The sequence below is a fragment of the Dama dama genome, chromosome 1 (assembly GCF_033118175.1).
Source record: "Dama dama isolate Ldn47 chromosome 1, ASM3311817v1, whole genome shotgun sequence".
NCBI lineage: Eukaryota > Metazoa > Chordata > Mammalia > Artiodactyla > Cervidae > Dama > Dama dama.
Genome location: NC_083681.1, coordinates 7,641,887 through 7,659,419, shown reverse-complemented (window position 1 = coordinate 7,659,419; position 17,533 = coordinate 7,641,887). Strand labels below are relative to the sequence as shown.

The 17,533-nt window shown below is 34.4% G+C and overlaps 1 protein-coding gene across 2 annotated transcripts in view; it reads left to right on the top strand.

Annotated features, from left to right (window-relative positions):
• DYNC2H1 (dynein cytoplasmic 2 heavy chain 1) overlaps positions 1-17,533 on the top strand; it is a 408,806-nt gene that overhangs the window by 54,548 nt on the left and 336,725 nt on the right. For both annotated transcript variants that reach the window (XM_061143196.1, XM_061143187.1), the window contains exons 23-34: positions 705-860; positions 950-1,064; positions 1,699-1,869; positions 2,802-3,184; positions 5,209-5,341; positions 5,439-5,556; positions 7,222-7,334; positions 9,324-9,443; positions 12,702-12,852; positions 14,639-14,844; positions 16,313-16,495; positions 17,068-17,250. In XM_061143196.1, coding sequence (XP_060999179.1) covers positions 705-860; positions 950-1,064; positions 1,699-1,869; positions 2,802-3,184; positions 5,209-5,341; positions 5,439-5,556; positions 7,222-7,334; positions 9,324-9,443; positions 12,702-12,852; positions 14,639-14,844; positions 16,313-16,495; positions 17,068-17,250 — 2,032 coding nt within the window. The remainder of the gene's footprint in view (positions 1-704; positions 861-949; positions 1,065-1,698; positions 1,870-2,801; positions 3,185-5,208; positions 5,342-5,438; positions 5,557-7,221; positions 7,335-9,323; positions 9,444-12,701; positions 12,853-14,638; positions 14,845-16,312; positions 16,496-17,067; positions 17,251-17,533) is intronic.

The following is a 17,533-nucleotide window of genomic DNA, read 5'->3' as shown; positions in this document are numbered from 1 at the left end:
GGTCTCTTTAGGCAAATGCATCCATAAATTAATTGCCTTCATAGATGAGTGGCGGCTTTAGTACCATGCTTATTAAATGACATTACACTAATTGGATGAGGAATATCTTTCATTCTCTGTTGACTCAGCAGTAAAGAATCTGCCTGTCAATACTGGAGATGGTTCAGTCTCTGAGTCAAGAAGATCACCTGGAGGTGGAAACAGCTGTCCACTCCAGTATTCTTGCCTGGGAAATACCATGGACAGAGAAGCCGGGTGGGCTACAGTCCATGGTGTTGCAAGAGTTGGACACGACGTAGCAACTAAACAACAACAGTCTTACATTCTGGAAACTAATTCTTTCAATGGAGAAGAATGTTAATGGATACTGTTTAATCTAGCCTCAGATTTAGCCACTAAGTTGTGTAATTCTAAACATTTGTTACATATGAATATGGAAAATATATTGATGTATTACCAATTTTACTTTGACTCCTTTGGAAGAAGTTCATATTAATGAATTTAGAGGAGCCCATTCGTAAGTACTTAGAGTAAAATTCTGGTGTTAAGTAGACACAGCCTCCTGGCTGCCCACCTCCACTGTCAGATGCAGGCACACAAAGACACACACAGGGAATGCAGTTACATTATTAGCTTAACTTACTGACGTTTCACCGTTTTTCTGTTGTAAAAATCTACTGATATTTCACTACTTGTTTCTACAGTGATGATTGCCATCATTTTGGCCTAGAAGAGCCCAACTTCTCCTTGGCATATAGCATCTCTAAGGATATTGAGAGCTGTGCACAAATTTGGGCTCTTTATGAAGAGTTTCAGCAAGGATTTCAAGAAATGGCCAATGAGGACTGGATTACTTTTCGGTTTGATTCATAAATAATATTTACATTCTGATAGTTTTGTAGTATTTTTTGGGATGTAAACTTTAAGATATTTTTCTACTGTTTTACAGGACTAAGACCTATCTGTTTGAGGAATTTTTGATGAATTGGCATGACAGATTAAGAAAGGTTGAAGAACATTCAGTAATGACAGTGAAATTACAATCAGAGGTTGACAAATATAAAGTAAGATAGTTTTATTTATGCTATTGTTTAAAAATGATGTTTACAGTGTTCATGTATCTTTTTATTATGCAGTGATGTCACCTGGGAAACCCAAATTGTAATTTTAGTTTATCTATTTTTAATGATTCCATTACACAAAAAAATACAAAGTATAGAGTAAACCAGAAAAGTTACTGATATTTCTGCTTCAATGTGAAATAAGTTAAAAGTAAGAAATTTATGGTTAAATTTATTATAAAGTGGAGTATTTGAAACTTAGCAATTAGGATGTGGGTCACTTAGCATATTTAGGATATAGGTCATTTTCTAAATTTATAAAAATAGAAATATTTTAGGTCATGTTTTAAAATATATCAAGTTACAAAGGGAAATTTGCATGTATTCACATCAATGTATAATAAAAAGTATTGTACAATTCTTTTTAAACATTTCAAGATTAATTGAAATGTTAATATCTTTATTAGTTGATATGTTAATTAATATCTTAATTATATTAAGTAAGATAATATAGTTATTAAAATGTTTATACATAATTGTAATAATTGTAATAAATAATTGTAGTAAAATTAAATAGTAATTTGTATTTTGCTAATATATATATACATGCATATCTTATTTTTTTTTTTTTTAACAGATTGCCATTCCTGTCTTGAAATATGTGAGAGGGGAACATCTTTCTCCAGATCACTGGCTTGACCTTTTTCGTCTTCTTGGCCTTCCCAGGGGGACTAGTTTAGAGAAATTATTATTTGGTGATCTGCTTAGAGTAGCTGATACAGTTGTTGCCAAAGCTTCAGACCTTAAAGTAAGAATCATTTTATAAATAGCCCATAGATCTGACCTTTGCTAACATATATTTTTGCTTTACATTTTATTTAAAACAGCAAGTTAAATTTCTTTCCTCCCTTCAAAATAGTGACAGTGTTCCACTATTCCTTTATTCTTTCATTAGTTTATCTGAATCTGTACATGGGGCTATAGAAACAATATAAACCCCCTCCTTGAGAGAGAGAAAAAATCTGAAGTAATATATGTCTTTAAGACAGAAGTCAGCAGACACATGCAAAGCATTTTACATGAAATACACTTTAGATCATAGGGTATATTATAAATAGAAGCTCAGGGATACAAAAATACAGAGAACTAAACAAGGAACCAATTTACTGATCAGTTTTAGCATAGGTCTCAGGTAAAAGTAAAACTTGCACAATTATGTTGTAAGTAGTAGACTTTCTGTTTTGTGTTCTGCCCATAAAAGGACTTTTGATGTTAAATTGTTTTATTTTTCTATCTAATACATATGTTTTCATCTTTGCCTATTACCTTGGCACATATGTAGATAATCATAAGATTATAAAGCATGACTTCTATAGGAGGTGACTCTAGATGATTATTAATCATTTTAGATGTGTTGGAACTTAAGTTACCAAAAAAACTCCTGAGTTCTGCAAAATTTAAATATTTTTGTGGTTTGGTTTGCAATGGATGTTTTAAATTTTTTTACAAGTAAAAAGCATAAGGCAGAACTTTGTATATATTTTGACCATGTGAACCGGACATCCCTTCATACTTTAGCCAGTAATTCTCTTGGATTGCATCTAAAATATATCCACTTACTTTTTTTTTTTTTTGCTTTACAGTGAAAAGTCAAATAAAAATATATCTTCTTATAAAATAGATATAGCTTACCTATTTTGTGTGTTGAAATAATAAATATGGATATTTTGTGTTAAATAGGATTTAAATAGTCGGGCACAAGGTGAAGTTACAATCAGAGAAGCTTTACGTGAACTTGATCTGTGGGGAGTTGGAGCAGTATTTACATTGGTTGATTATGAAGACAGCCAAAGTCGAACCATCAAGCTGATTAAAGACTGGAAAGATATAGTAAATCAAGTTGGAGATAATAGATGCCTTCTTCAATCCTTAAAGGATTCTCCTTATTATAAAGGGTTTGAAGATAAAGTGTCAATTTGGGAAAGAAAACTTGCAGAGTTAGATGAGTATCTACAGAATTTAAACCACATTCAGAGAAAGTGGGTATATTTGGAACCCATTTTTGGCCGTGGAGCATTGCCAAAAGAACAGACACGCTTCAACAGAGTTGATGAAGATTTTAGGTCAGTACGCTACATAAAAAAAAGGACACATATGATGAGTTTTTATTCATATTGTGAGGTACTTCGTACAAGCTAATTACTTTTATTTTACATTGTTAGTATTATCTGTGTCTTCAACTTTTTTTTTTCTTGGTTCCTTTTGAGAAACTATTTTCTCTCATTCATTCGTTTACTTCTTGAATCATTTTGATGTGGTGTCTATCTTTACCACTTTACCTATATTAATATTATATGTGTGTGTGTATGTGTGTGTAGTCGCTCAGTCATGTCTGACTCTTTGTGACCCCATGGACTGTAGCTCACCAGGCTCCTCTGTCCATGGAATTCTCTAGGCAAGAATACTGGAGTGGGTTGCTGTTTCCTCCAGGGTATCTTCCTGACCCAGGGATCGAACCTGGGTCTCCTGCATTGTAGGCAGATCCTTAACTGTCAGCCACAGGAGAAGTCTAATGTTATATAGGTAATATTATTATCTATGTAATATTAATATTGGGGATTCTGAAGTGGCTCAGTGGTAAAGAATCCACCTGCCAATTCAAGAGACGCAGGTTTGATCCCTGGGTCAGCAAGATCCCCTGGAGAAGGAAATGGCAGCTCACTCCGGTATTTTTGCCTGGAGAATCCCATGGACAGAGGAGACTGGTGGAGTGTGGTCCACGGGGTCACAAAAGAGTCAGACATGACTGAGGGACTAAACAACAACAATATGAATATTATTATAGCAATAGTAATATTACTAATATGTACTTCCTAAAATTGCCAGTTACTTTCCCACTGTAAATCTGATGGACATTTTTTTACTTTATCTCTGACTAGTATCTAATAGAGTTGAGCATTTCTTCTTTCTTAGAAGAAATTCCTTTGGCTTCTGTGACCCTGTCCTGTTTGGTTTTCTGCCTTACTATCTGGTTCTACTCCTGATTCCTAGTCCTCACCTTTCTCTAAACATTTAGATGCAGACATCCTCCAGGTTTCTGCCTGTAGGTTTTCTCATTCCATATTCTCTGTTTAATGAGCTGAACTTCTTTCAGAATCAATTCTCATCTAGTTGCTAAGGTCTCCTCAACTTGTTTATTGAGCCTATCTTTCTTTTCTAATCTCTAAATATATTAAATATCGTGAACATGTCAAAACTAAATTCATAACTTTATTTCAAATCCCTTTCCCACAAGTATTTTCTCTGTCATTTCTGTCCCAATAAATGGTACCACCTAACTGCTCAAAGCAGAAGCATAATGGGTATCTTTGACCCCTCTCTCCATTTCCAAGTCCATTGTTACCAAATTTTGTTGATTGTAACGTACTTGTCTCTTTTATTATATCTTTTATATCTCTACTTCTTTGGTTTTATTCTAAAGTATTCTAAACTTTTCAGACTACTGAATAATCTTTTGACTTGTTCTCTTCTTCTCCAGTGTTTTTCACACAGAAGCCAGAGTTGTTGCATTACTTGTTTCCTTTATTAAGTAAAACTTTAAAATGGTTTTCTATTGCTCTACGGATAAAACATATCTGAGGATCTACTCCTTTCCCATTTCTCTAACATACTGAGCTCTTTCTCATGATCTTTGCCAGAAACTGCTTCCCTCCTACTCATTGCCTTTTTCTTTTTCTTAATTACTTAAATCTCAGTTTAAATTACTTCCTCAAATAAGTCATAGGTTAGGGGTTTTCCCATTAACCACTTTAACAAGTTTTTGTACTTTCTTAGCATTTATCATAACTTTATTTCGATATTCAGAGAAATTATTTAATCTCTTTCTCTGTCACTGGGCCATTATCTCTATGAGGTAAGGCTTAATATTTGTTTAGTGAGTTGATGAAATAAGATAATATGCAATAAAGGAGATTAAAAATGGTAATGTGTTATTAACTTTAAGGATTGTGTATTAGATGTATAATAATGTATTACTGTTATACTGGTATTACTAGTTTGTTTTAGGCAGACAAAGAAAAGCCTCCATATCACTTTTTCAGCCAAAGACTGTTATAATAGATGTGAAAGTAAGTTTTTCCTTCTGCAGATCAATAATGCTTGACATCAAGAAAGATAATAGAGTCACAACATTAACTACTCATGCAGGAATCAGAAACTCTCTATTAACGATACTTGATCAGCTTCAACGATGTCAGAAATCATTAAATGAATTCTTGGAGGTATTTTTTTTAAATCCTTGTATAATAAATTGCAAAGTGCTTTAATATCTTAGTTATTTGAAAAGATAAGTTTTTTTTTTTTTTTTAAATTTTTAAGGAAAAACGCTCAGCATTCCCAAGATTTTACTTTATTGGTGATGATGACTTATTAGAAATACTGGGCCAGTCTACTAATCCATCAGTGATTCAGTCTCACCTTAAGAAGCTTTTTGCTGGTAAGATTCAACATTTATTCAGCAGATGTTTATGGAGTTTCAGCTATCTTCCAGGCATAATATTAGGTTCTTACTGCTACTATTGCTAAGTCACTTCAGTCATGTCCGACTCTGTGCGACCCCATCCCTGGGATTCTCCAGGCAAGAAAACTGGAGTGGGTTGCCATTTCCTTCTCCAGGGGATCTTCCCACCCGGGGATCGAACCCAGGTCTCCTGCATTGCAGGCGGATTCTTTACCAGCTGAGCCACAAGGGAAGCCCAATATAAGGTCTGGAAGTGAGGAAGAACATGTCCCTTCATTACTGAGTTTAAGGTGTCCTGAGTATCATCCCAGTGGATACACTCAATAGGCAATTATTGTTAGCCAGAGGTACCTGGAATGGAGATGTAAAATTGGGAGTCATCTGTGTATAGATGATAATTGTTTAGTTGCTAAGTTGTGTCCGACTCTTGTGACCCCATGGACTATAGCCCGCTAGGCTCCCCTGTCCACGGGGTTTCCCAGGCAAGAATACTGGAATGGGTTGCTGTCTCCTTCTGTAGGGGATCTTCCCCACCGAGGGATCAAACCTGTGTCCGGCATTGGTAGGTGGACTCATTGCCACTGAGTGACCAGGAAGCCCATAAATGATAATTAGGTTATAGGAATAGGAGAGATTACCTGGTAAAGTGGAGAGTTACAGTGCCATATGCTTTGATGTTGTTGAATCGTTTGAGTAATTGCTTTTGGAGTTGGTTTACTACACAAACAATGATTGTTATTATTTTCTTAAAATATTATTTGTTGGAAAAAGAAATTTCATCTTCACTTATATTCAGGGATTAGCGGACTATAGGCCTACAGGCCAAATCTGATTTGCTATCTGTTTTCTTTTTTTTTTTATAGAAGGTTTTGTTGAAAGGAATACAGCCATGCCCATTATTGTCTATAGCTGCTTTTGTACTACAAGCATAGGGTTGAGTGATTGACAAAGAGATGTTATGACCATAAAAACCTCAAATATCTACTCTTTGTTGTTTTACAGAAGTATTTACTAACCATTGTGTATCCTAAGCTTTAAAGTGCTTATATCTGTAACTGATTTGGCCTGTGGAGATAGTAGAAAGAGTTCTTCTAATCAGAAAGTTTGCTTTCAAGTTCTGCCTCTACTATTTGTTAGTTATTAGTTTACCTCTCTGAAATCTAGTTTCTTTCTTTAAATTGTGAATAGTAACCTATGGAGTTTTTCTGAAGATCCAAACTAGGTCCTGTGTCTTTTTCTTAATACCATAAAGTGAGTGTAAATTTTGGGAAAAGGAAATGTTGTTTGCTTTCCCCCTTTACTCTTATCTTTTTGTCTCAAATAAGTGGAATCATCAGTATGTATTCTTATGTACTCATTTATGCCTGGCTTTTTTTGATCATCATCATATTTTCAACTATATTTTATTCCTTTGCTGAAAATAGTTGTGCAAATATATCACAATTTCTCGTTCACCTTTTGGGTATTTGGTTTGTTTCTAGTTTTTGGTGATGAAAGTTATTCTTCTATATTATATAATTGAACTAATATAATTCTAATATATATATGTTATGAAGTATACATTTTGTAATCATATGTAATGTCTAATAATTATGTGTTTAAGGAAGCTTTTGCATTTAAATTGTTGCTTTTGTAATATAGGCATACACAGCGTCTGTTTCGATGAGGAATTAAAACATATAACTGCAATGAAATCTTTAGAAGGAGAAGTTGTACCTTTTAAAAATAAAGTTCTTCTGTCAAATAATGTAGAGGTAAGTAATTCTTTTTCAAGTGTGAAGGTATTAAAAAATTAACAGTATGAACTTTGTATCAAAAGTAATTTGGTCATTTGTAGAGTAAGTTGGTTAATTAGGCCTTTTAAGAACCTTTCTCATATCTTAAAAAATAATTTTTTTTGTTATGTTTACAATGATTTGATATTAAGGAGAATATGAATTTTTAATTTTTGGAAGGCAGCATGTAACTTTGAGAAGAACTTTTGCTTTGAAGTCAAAAAGATTTGGATATTAATTGTAGCTCCATAACTTATTAGCTATATAACTTTGAGTCTCAGTTTTCTTAACTGTTAAATGAGAAGCCCTACTAGCTATTGCAAAGACTTTCATTGAAACTTAAATGAGATAATTGGTGTTAGGTATACTATAGTGTGACTTCCCAGTGGCACCAGCAGTTAAGAACCCACTTGCCAATACACAAGACGTAAGAGATGCAAATTTGATCCCTGGGTCAGGAAGATCCCCTGGAGAAGGGCATGGCAATCTACTCCAGTATCCTTGCCTGGAAAATCCCATGGATAGAGGAGCCTGGCAGGCTACAGTCCATGGGGTCTCAGAGTCGGATACAACTGAAGGAACTCAGCATGCGTACACGCACGCACACTATAGTGTTTGGAACATAAGTTCTCAATAAGTCTTTGTTCTTTTTTTCTTCAGAATCTGAGTTGTATAAAATGATTTAAGTGAACAAGTAAACTTGGAACTAGTGCATTTATACTGCAACTATTGATTAATTTGTTCCTTTGGACTAGAAGTGAACTGTCAAATGCCTATTACAGTTACACAGATAAAGCCAACAGCATTAGGATGTATGCGTAAAATTATAATTTATAAGTTCTAAAGTTGTCTTCCAACTGCAAGTCGGGTCCATGCCTTATCATATGTGTATCTGTACAGCTTAGTAAAATGTCCATTCTTGGTTGGGCCTCTTCTGCATCTTATTGGATATGGAGTGTCAATCAGGTGGCTGTAAGCATAGGTTTGTTAGGTAGCTGTCGTGTTTGGTGAAGAGTTTTGCTGTTTTTGCTGTTGTTTTCCTCTCTTGTAATTTTATCAGGACTGGTGGAGCACACAGAGAAAGCGCTGTCAGCAGCTGGGCTAGCACGGAGCCCCGGAAGCTCCCGGGATGGTAGCAGGGCTGGTGTCTGCAGCCTCGCACTGAGAGCCCTTACTCTTTAGCTGCACTGGCTTTTGCACTGGGCAGAAGTTTGTGCTCTTAATACCGGAAGACATTCTAAAAATAAACAGTAAAAAGCTAGAACTTAGAGTCAAAACAGGTCATGATGAAGAGCTATTTAAGCTTGAAGTTTTGTCCTCATATTTTATTGAGAATGATGCAGTTTTTTAAAGTTAAGTAGTGATTCTTAAATATTAATTGCTATTTTGATCAATCATCATTCTTATTTTGACTTTAGTTAACTTTTATTCTTTTATCTATAATCAAATAATTGAAAAATTGTTTTGACCTTGAAACAGAATTAGTTTTGTTTGAAGAGGGGGGCTTAACTCCCTAAATAATATAGTTCACCTTAATGAAGCAATCTCTTTTTATAGTTACAGTTTTCTAAATATGAGATCATCAGGTTAGCATGAGCCAGGGAACTTAGCCAGTCAGTGTGGCTCTAATTTACTGGCCCAGCTGTCTAGTTTGGTTTGTCATAATGACAAGATGAATGAGTTACTTTTTAAATGTTCATATTTTTTTGGTTTGTATGGATGATAGTGATAACTAACTACAAATTTTTGAGTTTCACACTTAATATTATCCCAAGAGGTGAAAAAAACAGTTATTTTCAATTTATTTAAATAGTTTATTAAAAAAATATATGCCATTGAGCACATTTTTGGAGTGTGAGAGTCAGTAAGAAATTATAACCTTCATGAAATAAAAAATAGAGTCATTAGGTTGTGTTTTTGTTTTATGACTGGTGTAATAAGAAATACATTTTCTAATCTTATTTTCAGACTTGGTTAAATGATTTAGCCTTGGAAATGAAGCAGACTTTGAAAGAGTTATTGATAGAATGCGTTACTGCTGGTCGAAGTTCTCAAGGTGCAGTTGACCCATCCTTTTTCCCTTCACAGGTAAGGGAATGTCTTCATTAGAGGTAGGCATGGTATCATTGGGAGATCCCTGATCTAGAGGTCAGGAGGCTTAAACAACTGGGATCTTTGTTGTCCCTTTATCTAACAGTGAACATTTGACAAACTGCTTACCTTCCTCAGTCCCTCAACTGTAAAATGTGAGGGAGGAACTGCGCGATAGTGAAATTCCCTTCTAGCTCCATTAGTTTGCTATAATTTGGATGCTTTCAAAGCAGAAGCCTGTTGACTTTGCAGCATCAAGCTAGTGGGGGTGGAATTGGGAGGCAGAATCAGTGATGTAGTACTTTCCTGGTTCCAGAGGCTTAGTCCATCACTATGGAGATTCGCAGGCTCTGAAACATTGTCTCTCACCCTTCCCATGAACTCATATAGGAGGGTGGAGCTGGCAGAAGTTTAGCAGAGTGTTAGTGTAGGTCTGAAACAATCATAGCCCTGAACTAGAATTTTGACAGCAAAGAAGAGAGCTAGGTTACAGGGTTGATATCAGTATTGCTGCAGGTCAGTGTTCATAGGAACTCATTTCTGAAACACTGGATGTTGGATATGTATCACAAAACTTGTTCTGAGCCATGTTAAAGTATAGCACCAGGACTTGGATTAAATATCCAGCCTTGTTCAGGATTAGTTTTATTGCTGGTCAAGACTAACGCCATACAGATAGGATATCGGGAACTTTAGTTCTTAGGGACTGTGAAAGGCAGGCATTGAGATAATCTGTGATTTCTCACAGGAAAGTCTACCTGTTTTTTGTTTTTCAAATTAAAACATTTAGCAGCTATTGGAACAGGTTTTTATGTTGGTTCTTCTAAAGCATGAGAAGTTAGGAAATTTGCAACATTTTAGACTGTTAGCTATTTTACAGTTCATATCAGTTACATCTTTTAGCAGTTTAAGTCAAGCTAAAATATGTTTTTAAAAAATCTTAAGTTCTTAGAGAAAAATAAAAATAATCATTGATGAATAAAATCATGCCATTGCAAAGTCAGAGTTAGTGTTTTATTACCTCTGGAAATATTTCCTGGTATTCTGTTAATTTCCAGGTAGGATTTAAATTGACTTTGAATAAAAGACACAATATTAAAAAATATACAAAAGCAAGGATTACATAATAATTAGACTGAGGAAATGAGAGTTATATCAGGAGATGTATTAGGAGTTACAGGCTAACGAATGTTGCTGGATTGAGCATGAAACAGTTCTGGGTTCTGAGCAGTCAGGTGAAAATGTGAATTACTAAAATGTAAATAGCTCATTATCTCTGTAAAAATGTGAACTACTAAAAATATAAATGTAAATAGTTCATTAGCTCTGTAAAACTGAACTACTAAACTGTATCTAGAAAAGAATTCTAGTTTATTAGCAGTTAATGTTAAGAAAAAATTATCTCAAGAGACTTTATATAAATGGATTGAATAGTATAATTGGCTGCATGAATGTCTGGGACAGGTTACTGTGTACTCTTCATTCAGTTCTCTAAAGACATCTTTGTGAGGACCTGAAATAATGTGGAGAAAGCACTTTCTGGTGTGGGAAGGAGGCAGCATAATAAAGTGGAAAGAATCTGATAGACCTTGGTCCAAATCCTACCTTTGGAGTGATTCTTTTGGCCACTTAGTTAAGAGGGTATAATAATACCTCCATGGCAACTCATTTTGAAGGTTAAATTATATTACTGGAGCAACACCCTTAGTGACCTTTATATTTTAGGCAATTAAAATCTTAGTGTCTATTCAGGTATCTGAATGGTAATTTGACATGAGAATTAGTCAAGGCTGTGTCTTGAGTATCATTTCTGTTAGTCTCACATAGAAATTGTGCAGCAGACTGTTAAAAATTGAGATATTGATATGTACTTATTTATAATACAGAAATTCAGTAGTATTGCCTGAATGAAAATCCACCTGTATACATATTAGTTTCAAGGTGGCATGTGAACATTTTCATATGAAAATTAAAGAGCAGAGTCTTTTCTTGCAAAGCAAATTTGGATTTGTTTAAATGCTTTCCAGTCCAGTTCAGTCGCTCAGTTGTGTCTGACTCTGCGACCCCATGGACTGCAGCACACCAGGCTTCCCTGTCCATCACTAATTCCCGGAGCTTGCTCAAACTCATGTCCATCGAGTCGGTGATGCCATCCAACCATCTCATCTTCTGTCATCCCCTTTTCCTCCTGCCTTCAATCTTTCCCAGTATCAGGGTCTTTTCCATTGAGTCAATTCTTTGCATCAGGTGGCCAAAGTAAATGCTTTATCATATACTTGATTAATTAAATGTTTTACCATATACTTGATTAAAGAAGCTGGTGAGTTTTGTACTACAAAGTATGAGAGATGATTTTGTCCTGGAAAGTTACTAATTGACTTTCTTTTTTGTTGAAGAACTTGATGTATTTGTATAATGTTCTGACTTTGAGCAAACAGCAGCTTAGCCTGCTATATTGTTTTAAAATGTATATATAGATAATTCGTCTGATAAATAGAGGCATTTAATGATGTTTTCTGGATGCTAAAAGGTAAATATAAGAAAAAGACAATCTGTTCAGTAGTAATTGGTCAGTAGGTTTAGTGATTTATATGATGATGGATGGTTCATGTCTTTAGTTTAAAGGAGGGTCCTTGTTCATCCAAGAACTGTATCAAAGTATTTTAACATATGTTTTCAAAATCTGGTATTTAAGTGTATCATTTGCTTTATCAGTAACCTTGCTATATTGATTATCTATATTTAGATGATCTATATTTAGTTTCTATTTATGGGGATTGGATTGAATGATTAATACAAATCTTGCTTTAAGATAAAATTGATATTTTGAAATTGTAGACTTTGGTGGTATACTGAGAGATTATTTTGGAATGCTACAAGATTACTCTTTTTAATACATAGGATTAAATATTCTGATATCTTTGTTGGTTAACAGAAGCCATTTATGAAGAGAGTCAGGGGAAGAAGGTACAAAGGCACTTAGGTTATAATAAGCTTAGTGGGTTCAAAGGCCCAAAAACAGGCCTATAGAAGAATAGTGAGAGATGAGTTCTGAGAAGTAGGCTTCAGCTCCATCACACAATGCTTTTCCTACAGATGTATTGCTCTATTAATATTTGAGTTGCCAGTAAGATATTCAGGTAGAGAGATCCAGTATGTAATTGGAAATTTGGAAAAAGGTATCTTTCCTTGCATTTATAAAATATTTCTAAATAAATTCACCTTTTAAAAATCATTTTTCTCTTTGTTCATTAGATATTATGCTTGGCAGAGCAGATTAAATTCACTGAAGATGTAGAAAATGCGATCAAAGATCATAGTCTTCATCAGATTGAAACACAGCTGGTAAATAAGTTAGAGCACTATACTAACATTGATACAAGTTCTGAGGATCCAGGGAATACTGGTATGGAAAAATATTCCATTTCTTGCTGACTTTTGTTATTTGAATATTTCTTTTAGTATTCTATCTTAATTTATCTATTGTGCTTTTGTCTGTCAATTGATCAATAATCTGTCTATTTTGGAGATTAATTTAGGAATTATAATGAACATACTTATATATTGTACTTAGAATCAATAATTTATTATTTTTAATGAAATGTAGAAACCTTCCCATTTTATAGATTTCTTTATCCTCCCCTTTTTATGTTGTGTTCAATGTGTATAGATATTTATCTATATCTATATGTTAGATATTAGATATATATTTATCTATGTCTATAGATATGTAGATATTTATCTATATACATTGAAAACTCGATGAGAGTCTAACTTTTCCTTTAGCCATCACATGTATTTCAGAGGACCTGAGAATAGTTTATTATATTTAGATGCTTACCATTTCTGTTGCCCATCCTTCATCTTGATTTCTTCTGGTGTCATTATCTTTGTTTGAAGAATTTCCTTTAGTGTTTCTTTTAGAGCATGTTTGCTGAATATGAATCTTACAGATTTCCTTCACTTGAGGATGTCTTCATTTTACCTTTATTATCTTTTCTGACATGAGTTGGTTTTTTTTTTTTTTTTTTTGGTTCTTTTCATGTTGAATGATTTCAGGTTGTATCCTGGACGTTTTGGGTTATAATAATCTGAGTCTTATTTCAATTTTCCGGATAGTGTTGATACTTTTCTGTGAGCAAGTGCTCTCGTCAGGTTCAGCGCCAAGTTCCAGTCAGCCTTCCGTGGGCTGTGGGTCCCACGTCTGTTCTGTCTGTGCGGGGTTCTTCAGATGGTCGGACCGTTCCCACATGTGCGCCGCCTAGTGGCCGGTCATCAAGTCTGGTTTAATCTGCGCCTCAGGCTGGGTTCAGCTCTCTCAGGAAGAAGTTTCCGCGGCGTCCCCCCAGGCTCCTCCCCTTCCGTGGACTCCCCCGGTTCTGTGGTTCCCTCAGGCTCCCCTTCTGACCTCTGGTCAGAGAGCAGGAGCTGCGTGTGCCCTCCTGCACACCTCTGTGACTGGGCCCCTGACTTGAACCAGCTGATGGAGAGGAGAGAGAAAAGAGCAGTTTGGGTTTGTCTCCTTCTCCTGGGCTCATGGCTCCTCTAATTTGAGAGGGCGGTTCTCTTCCTTCAGAGTTTTAGGCATTTCTGGGACTCAGCTGCCAGCGCTGTGGCTACGGGGAGACTCCATTTTTGCTTTTCAGCTCAGAGGTATAGGCCTTGTCCTTGAACTCTCTCTGTTCACACCCTTATGGTTTCTGGCAACGCTGAGTCCGTGCATGTAAGAGAGAACAAAGGAAAAAGGTAAACTTACCGCTGGTTTGGTTGTACTTCTGATTCTGCCTTTCCCCAATTTGCCTGATATTCTTTACTTTTTCACAGTCCTGAATAGCTGTTTAATGCAGCTTGTCTGTGTTTTATACCTGCGTTCAGAGGGAGAGCCAGGCTGAGTGTCCCTACTCCCTTGCAGAAGGAACCAGAACCCCTGTTTCAATGAATTTTGATACCTTAGTTTTCACATTTACAGTTCTTATTGGTGCATTTCACATTCTTTTGAGTTGCATGATATATGTTACTGTACTGTTCAGATGGATTATGAAATTAAATGCACTAAGGAATCATATATATGTAAAATCACTAAGGAATCATATTTAAATTCACTAAGGAATCATTCATATATATACATATAAAATGATAAAGTACATAAATCACAGGCTAACATTTTCTCCAATTATTTTAATTGTATACAGAATCTGGCATTTTGGAGCTTAAACTTAAAGCACTTATTCTTGATATTATTCATAATATTGATGTGGTCAAGCAGTTAAACCAAGTGCAAATTCATACAACTGAAGACTGGGCTTGGAAAAAACAAGTTAGATTCTATATGAAAAGTGATCACACATGTTATGTTCAAATGGTGGATTCTGAACTTCATTATACTTATGAATACCAGGTATGCCTTGTGGCAGAAATGTTTAATTTTTCCAGTTAGAAATTACTTACTTTAAAGGAAATTTGCTATTGAATGAAAGAGTTATTTTAATTTTAGTTGTAACTTTTAAGAGTTTTGTTTGTGTTATTGTCTTCTATTTCATCATAATTAGAAAGATGTTATATTGGAAAAATTCTGTTTACAAAAAAGTGAAAATAATGGCAGTGTTGTGCTGAATTCTCTAAATGTACCATTTTTTGAAGTAGTATTTATTTATGTAGACTGAAATATATCTCTCATCCAAAGAGAGGTGAATATTAAGCAACCTTGGTAGAAACAATTTGGTTTGTGTCTCCTTTTACAAGGCCAAAGTTAGTTAATATGTTAAAGTATGTTTGTTAAATATCTTCAGTTTGCAAGGTAAAAGAATTTTAAGGCAAATAATATAATCTATTCTCAAAAAGTCCATCTGTATGCTCTTTGCCTTTTTCCATCATAGTGAATCAGTCATCAGGATATAGTTATTAACATAAATATGTTAATAAGCATATGTCAGGAGAGTTGCCTGCTGGCTCTTTCAAAAAGGAAATGAATTTTGAGACCCAAATCTGTCCACTTAAATTAAGGAAAAACTCTATATAAAATGCAATTTGAATTTGAATCTGTTTTTTGAGACTTATTTGGTAATTTAAGATTATTAATTTCATAAGGAATTTTTCAAATTAATTATACTTTGAGGTTTCCAAAGTAGTTCTGATTTGTGAAGATTGTAAGATTCAAGGAATTTTAAAATACAAAATAGAAATGATTGTTGTATGTAATTGTATTGAGTTGTATCGGAAAGTGTGTAATTGTATACAGTTTTTGAATTTATCTGCCTTCGAGGTATATCTTTGTGACGTTAACAAGAACTGGATTGGGGCATATATACATGTATATATCTATGGCTGAGTCCCTTTATTGTTCACCTGAAGCGTCACAACATTGTTAATTGACTATAGTGTAGTGTAGTGTTAGTCGCTCAGTAGTGTCTGACTCTTTGCGATCCCAGGCTCCTCTGTCCTTGGGATTCTCCAGGCAAGAATACTGAAGTGGACTGCCATTCCCTTCTCCAGAGGATCTTCCTGACCCAGGGATCGAACCCGCGTCTCCTGCATTGCAGGCAGATTCTTTACCGTTTGAGCTACAGGGAAGACCTTATAGCCCAATACAAAATTTTTTGGTGTTAAAAAACAAAAAAGAACTTGAGAAACTATTTGGAAAACCTAACAGTTTATCAATTGAGGATAGAATAAAATGCATGCTTGAGAAATAACTAAGTTTAATTCCATTTTGTGCTTTAGAAAGTTTCTTTACTAAAAGTATTTTTTGTAAACAGCTTTAAACTTACTTGTTGCCTGTTAGACTTTTAAACTAGAATCTGTCACTATATAATATTTCTAATGTTGAATAGAATATGAATGTTTGAAATTTTATTTCTCTTATATAGGGTAATGCTCCCAAGCTGGTTTATACTCCTCTGACAGACAAGTGCTACCTAACTCTCACTCAAGCCATGAAGATGGGACTTGGAGGAAATCCTTATGGACCAGCTGGAACTGGAAAAACTGAATCAGTAAAGGCTTTAGGTGGACTTCTTGGAAGACAAGTTTTAGTTTTCAATTGTGATGAGGTAGAATAAATAATTATCAAACTATGTAATAGTGTCTTAGATGTTTGAAATAGTTTTTACATATTTATATATATGAAATGCTATATTTTAAAATCACTCTACTTCTGAAAATGAAATTTGTTTTATTTGAGAAGTAAAATGGAGAGAGGTTGCATATAGTATAAAAACTTTTGTAAAGATAACTATTACAAGAAATAATTTTAAATATTGAATGAAGATTTATGTTAGAATGTAGAAAAACACTTTTTGTAAGGAGAATAGTGAAGAGGAGAAAATCTTAAATTCATTAAAAGTACCATTTTCAAAGCATTATGTGTAGGATTTATATTTTGACTTAAAGAACAACTAAAAATCTTTAGTTCTTGTGCTTTTCAGAATGCTTTCACATGAATTATTTTGTTTATTCCTGAGACCACCCTAGTTTTTGAAAGAATAGCTATTTGTTAATAAAGAACCAAAGAGGCATAGATGGGTGAAATGATTATCTTCTCACTAAATGATATAAAGTATTAGGTTATTATTAGAGTTTTAAACTACATTTAATGAATATAATTTTTGTTGTTATTTTTAAGGGCATCGATGTGAAGTCAATGGGACGAATATTTGTTGGCTTGGTAAAGTGTGGGGCCTGGGGTTGTTTTGATGAATTCAATAGACTGGAAGAATCTGTACTGTCCGCAGTTTCTATGCAAATCCAGACAATTCAAGATGCTTTGAAGAATCATAGAACTGTGTGTGAGCTGCTTGGCAAGGAGGTATAGCTATATCAGAAATTTAAAGAATTAAAATATTTTGTAAGACTTTGTGTTACCCATACTCAGACAAATAGTCTATCTTTATTGCTTCTGGCACCCTTGTTTCTAATTTGTGACCAGGTAAACCTTTTTACTTGTGAATTGTCTCTGAATTTCTCACCCTTTTTTGGTCCCATTTCCACTATTTATTTTCAAACTTTCAGTATTGAATAATCCAGTTATAATAATCTTTGTTAACATTTATCAAACACTCTATGCTGGCACTGTGCTTAATGCTTTTATA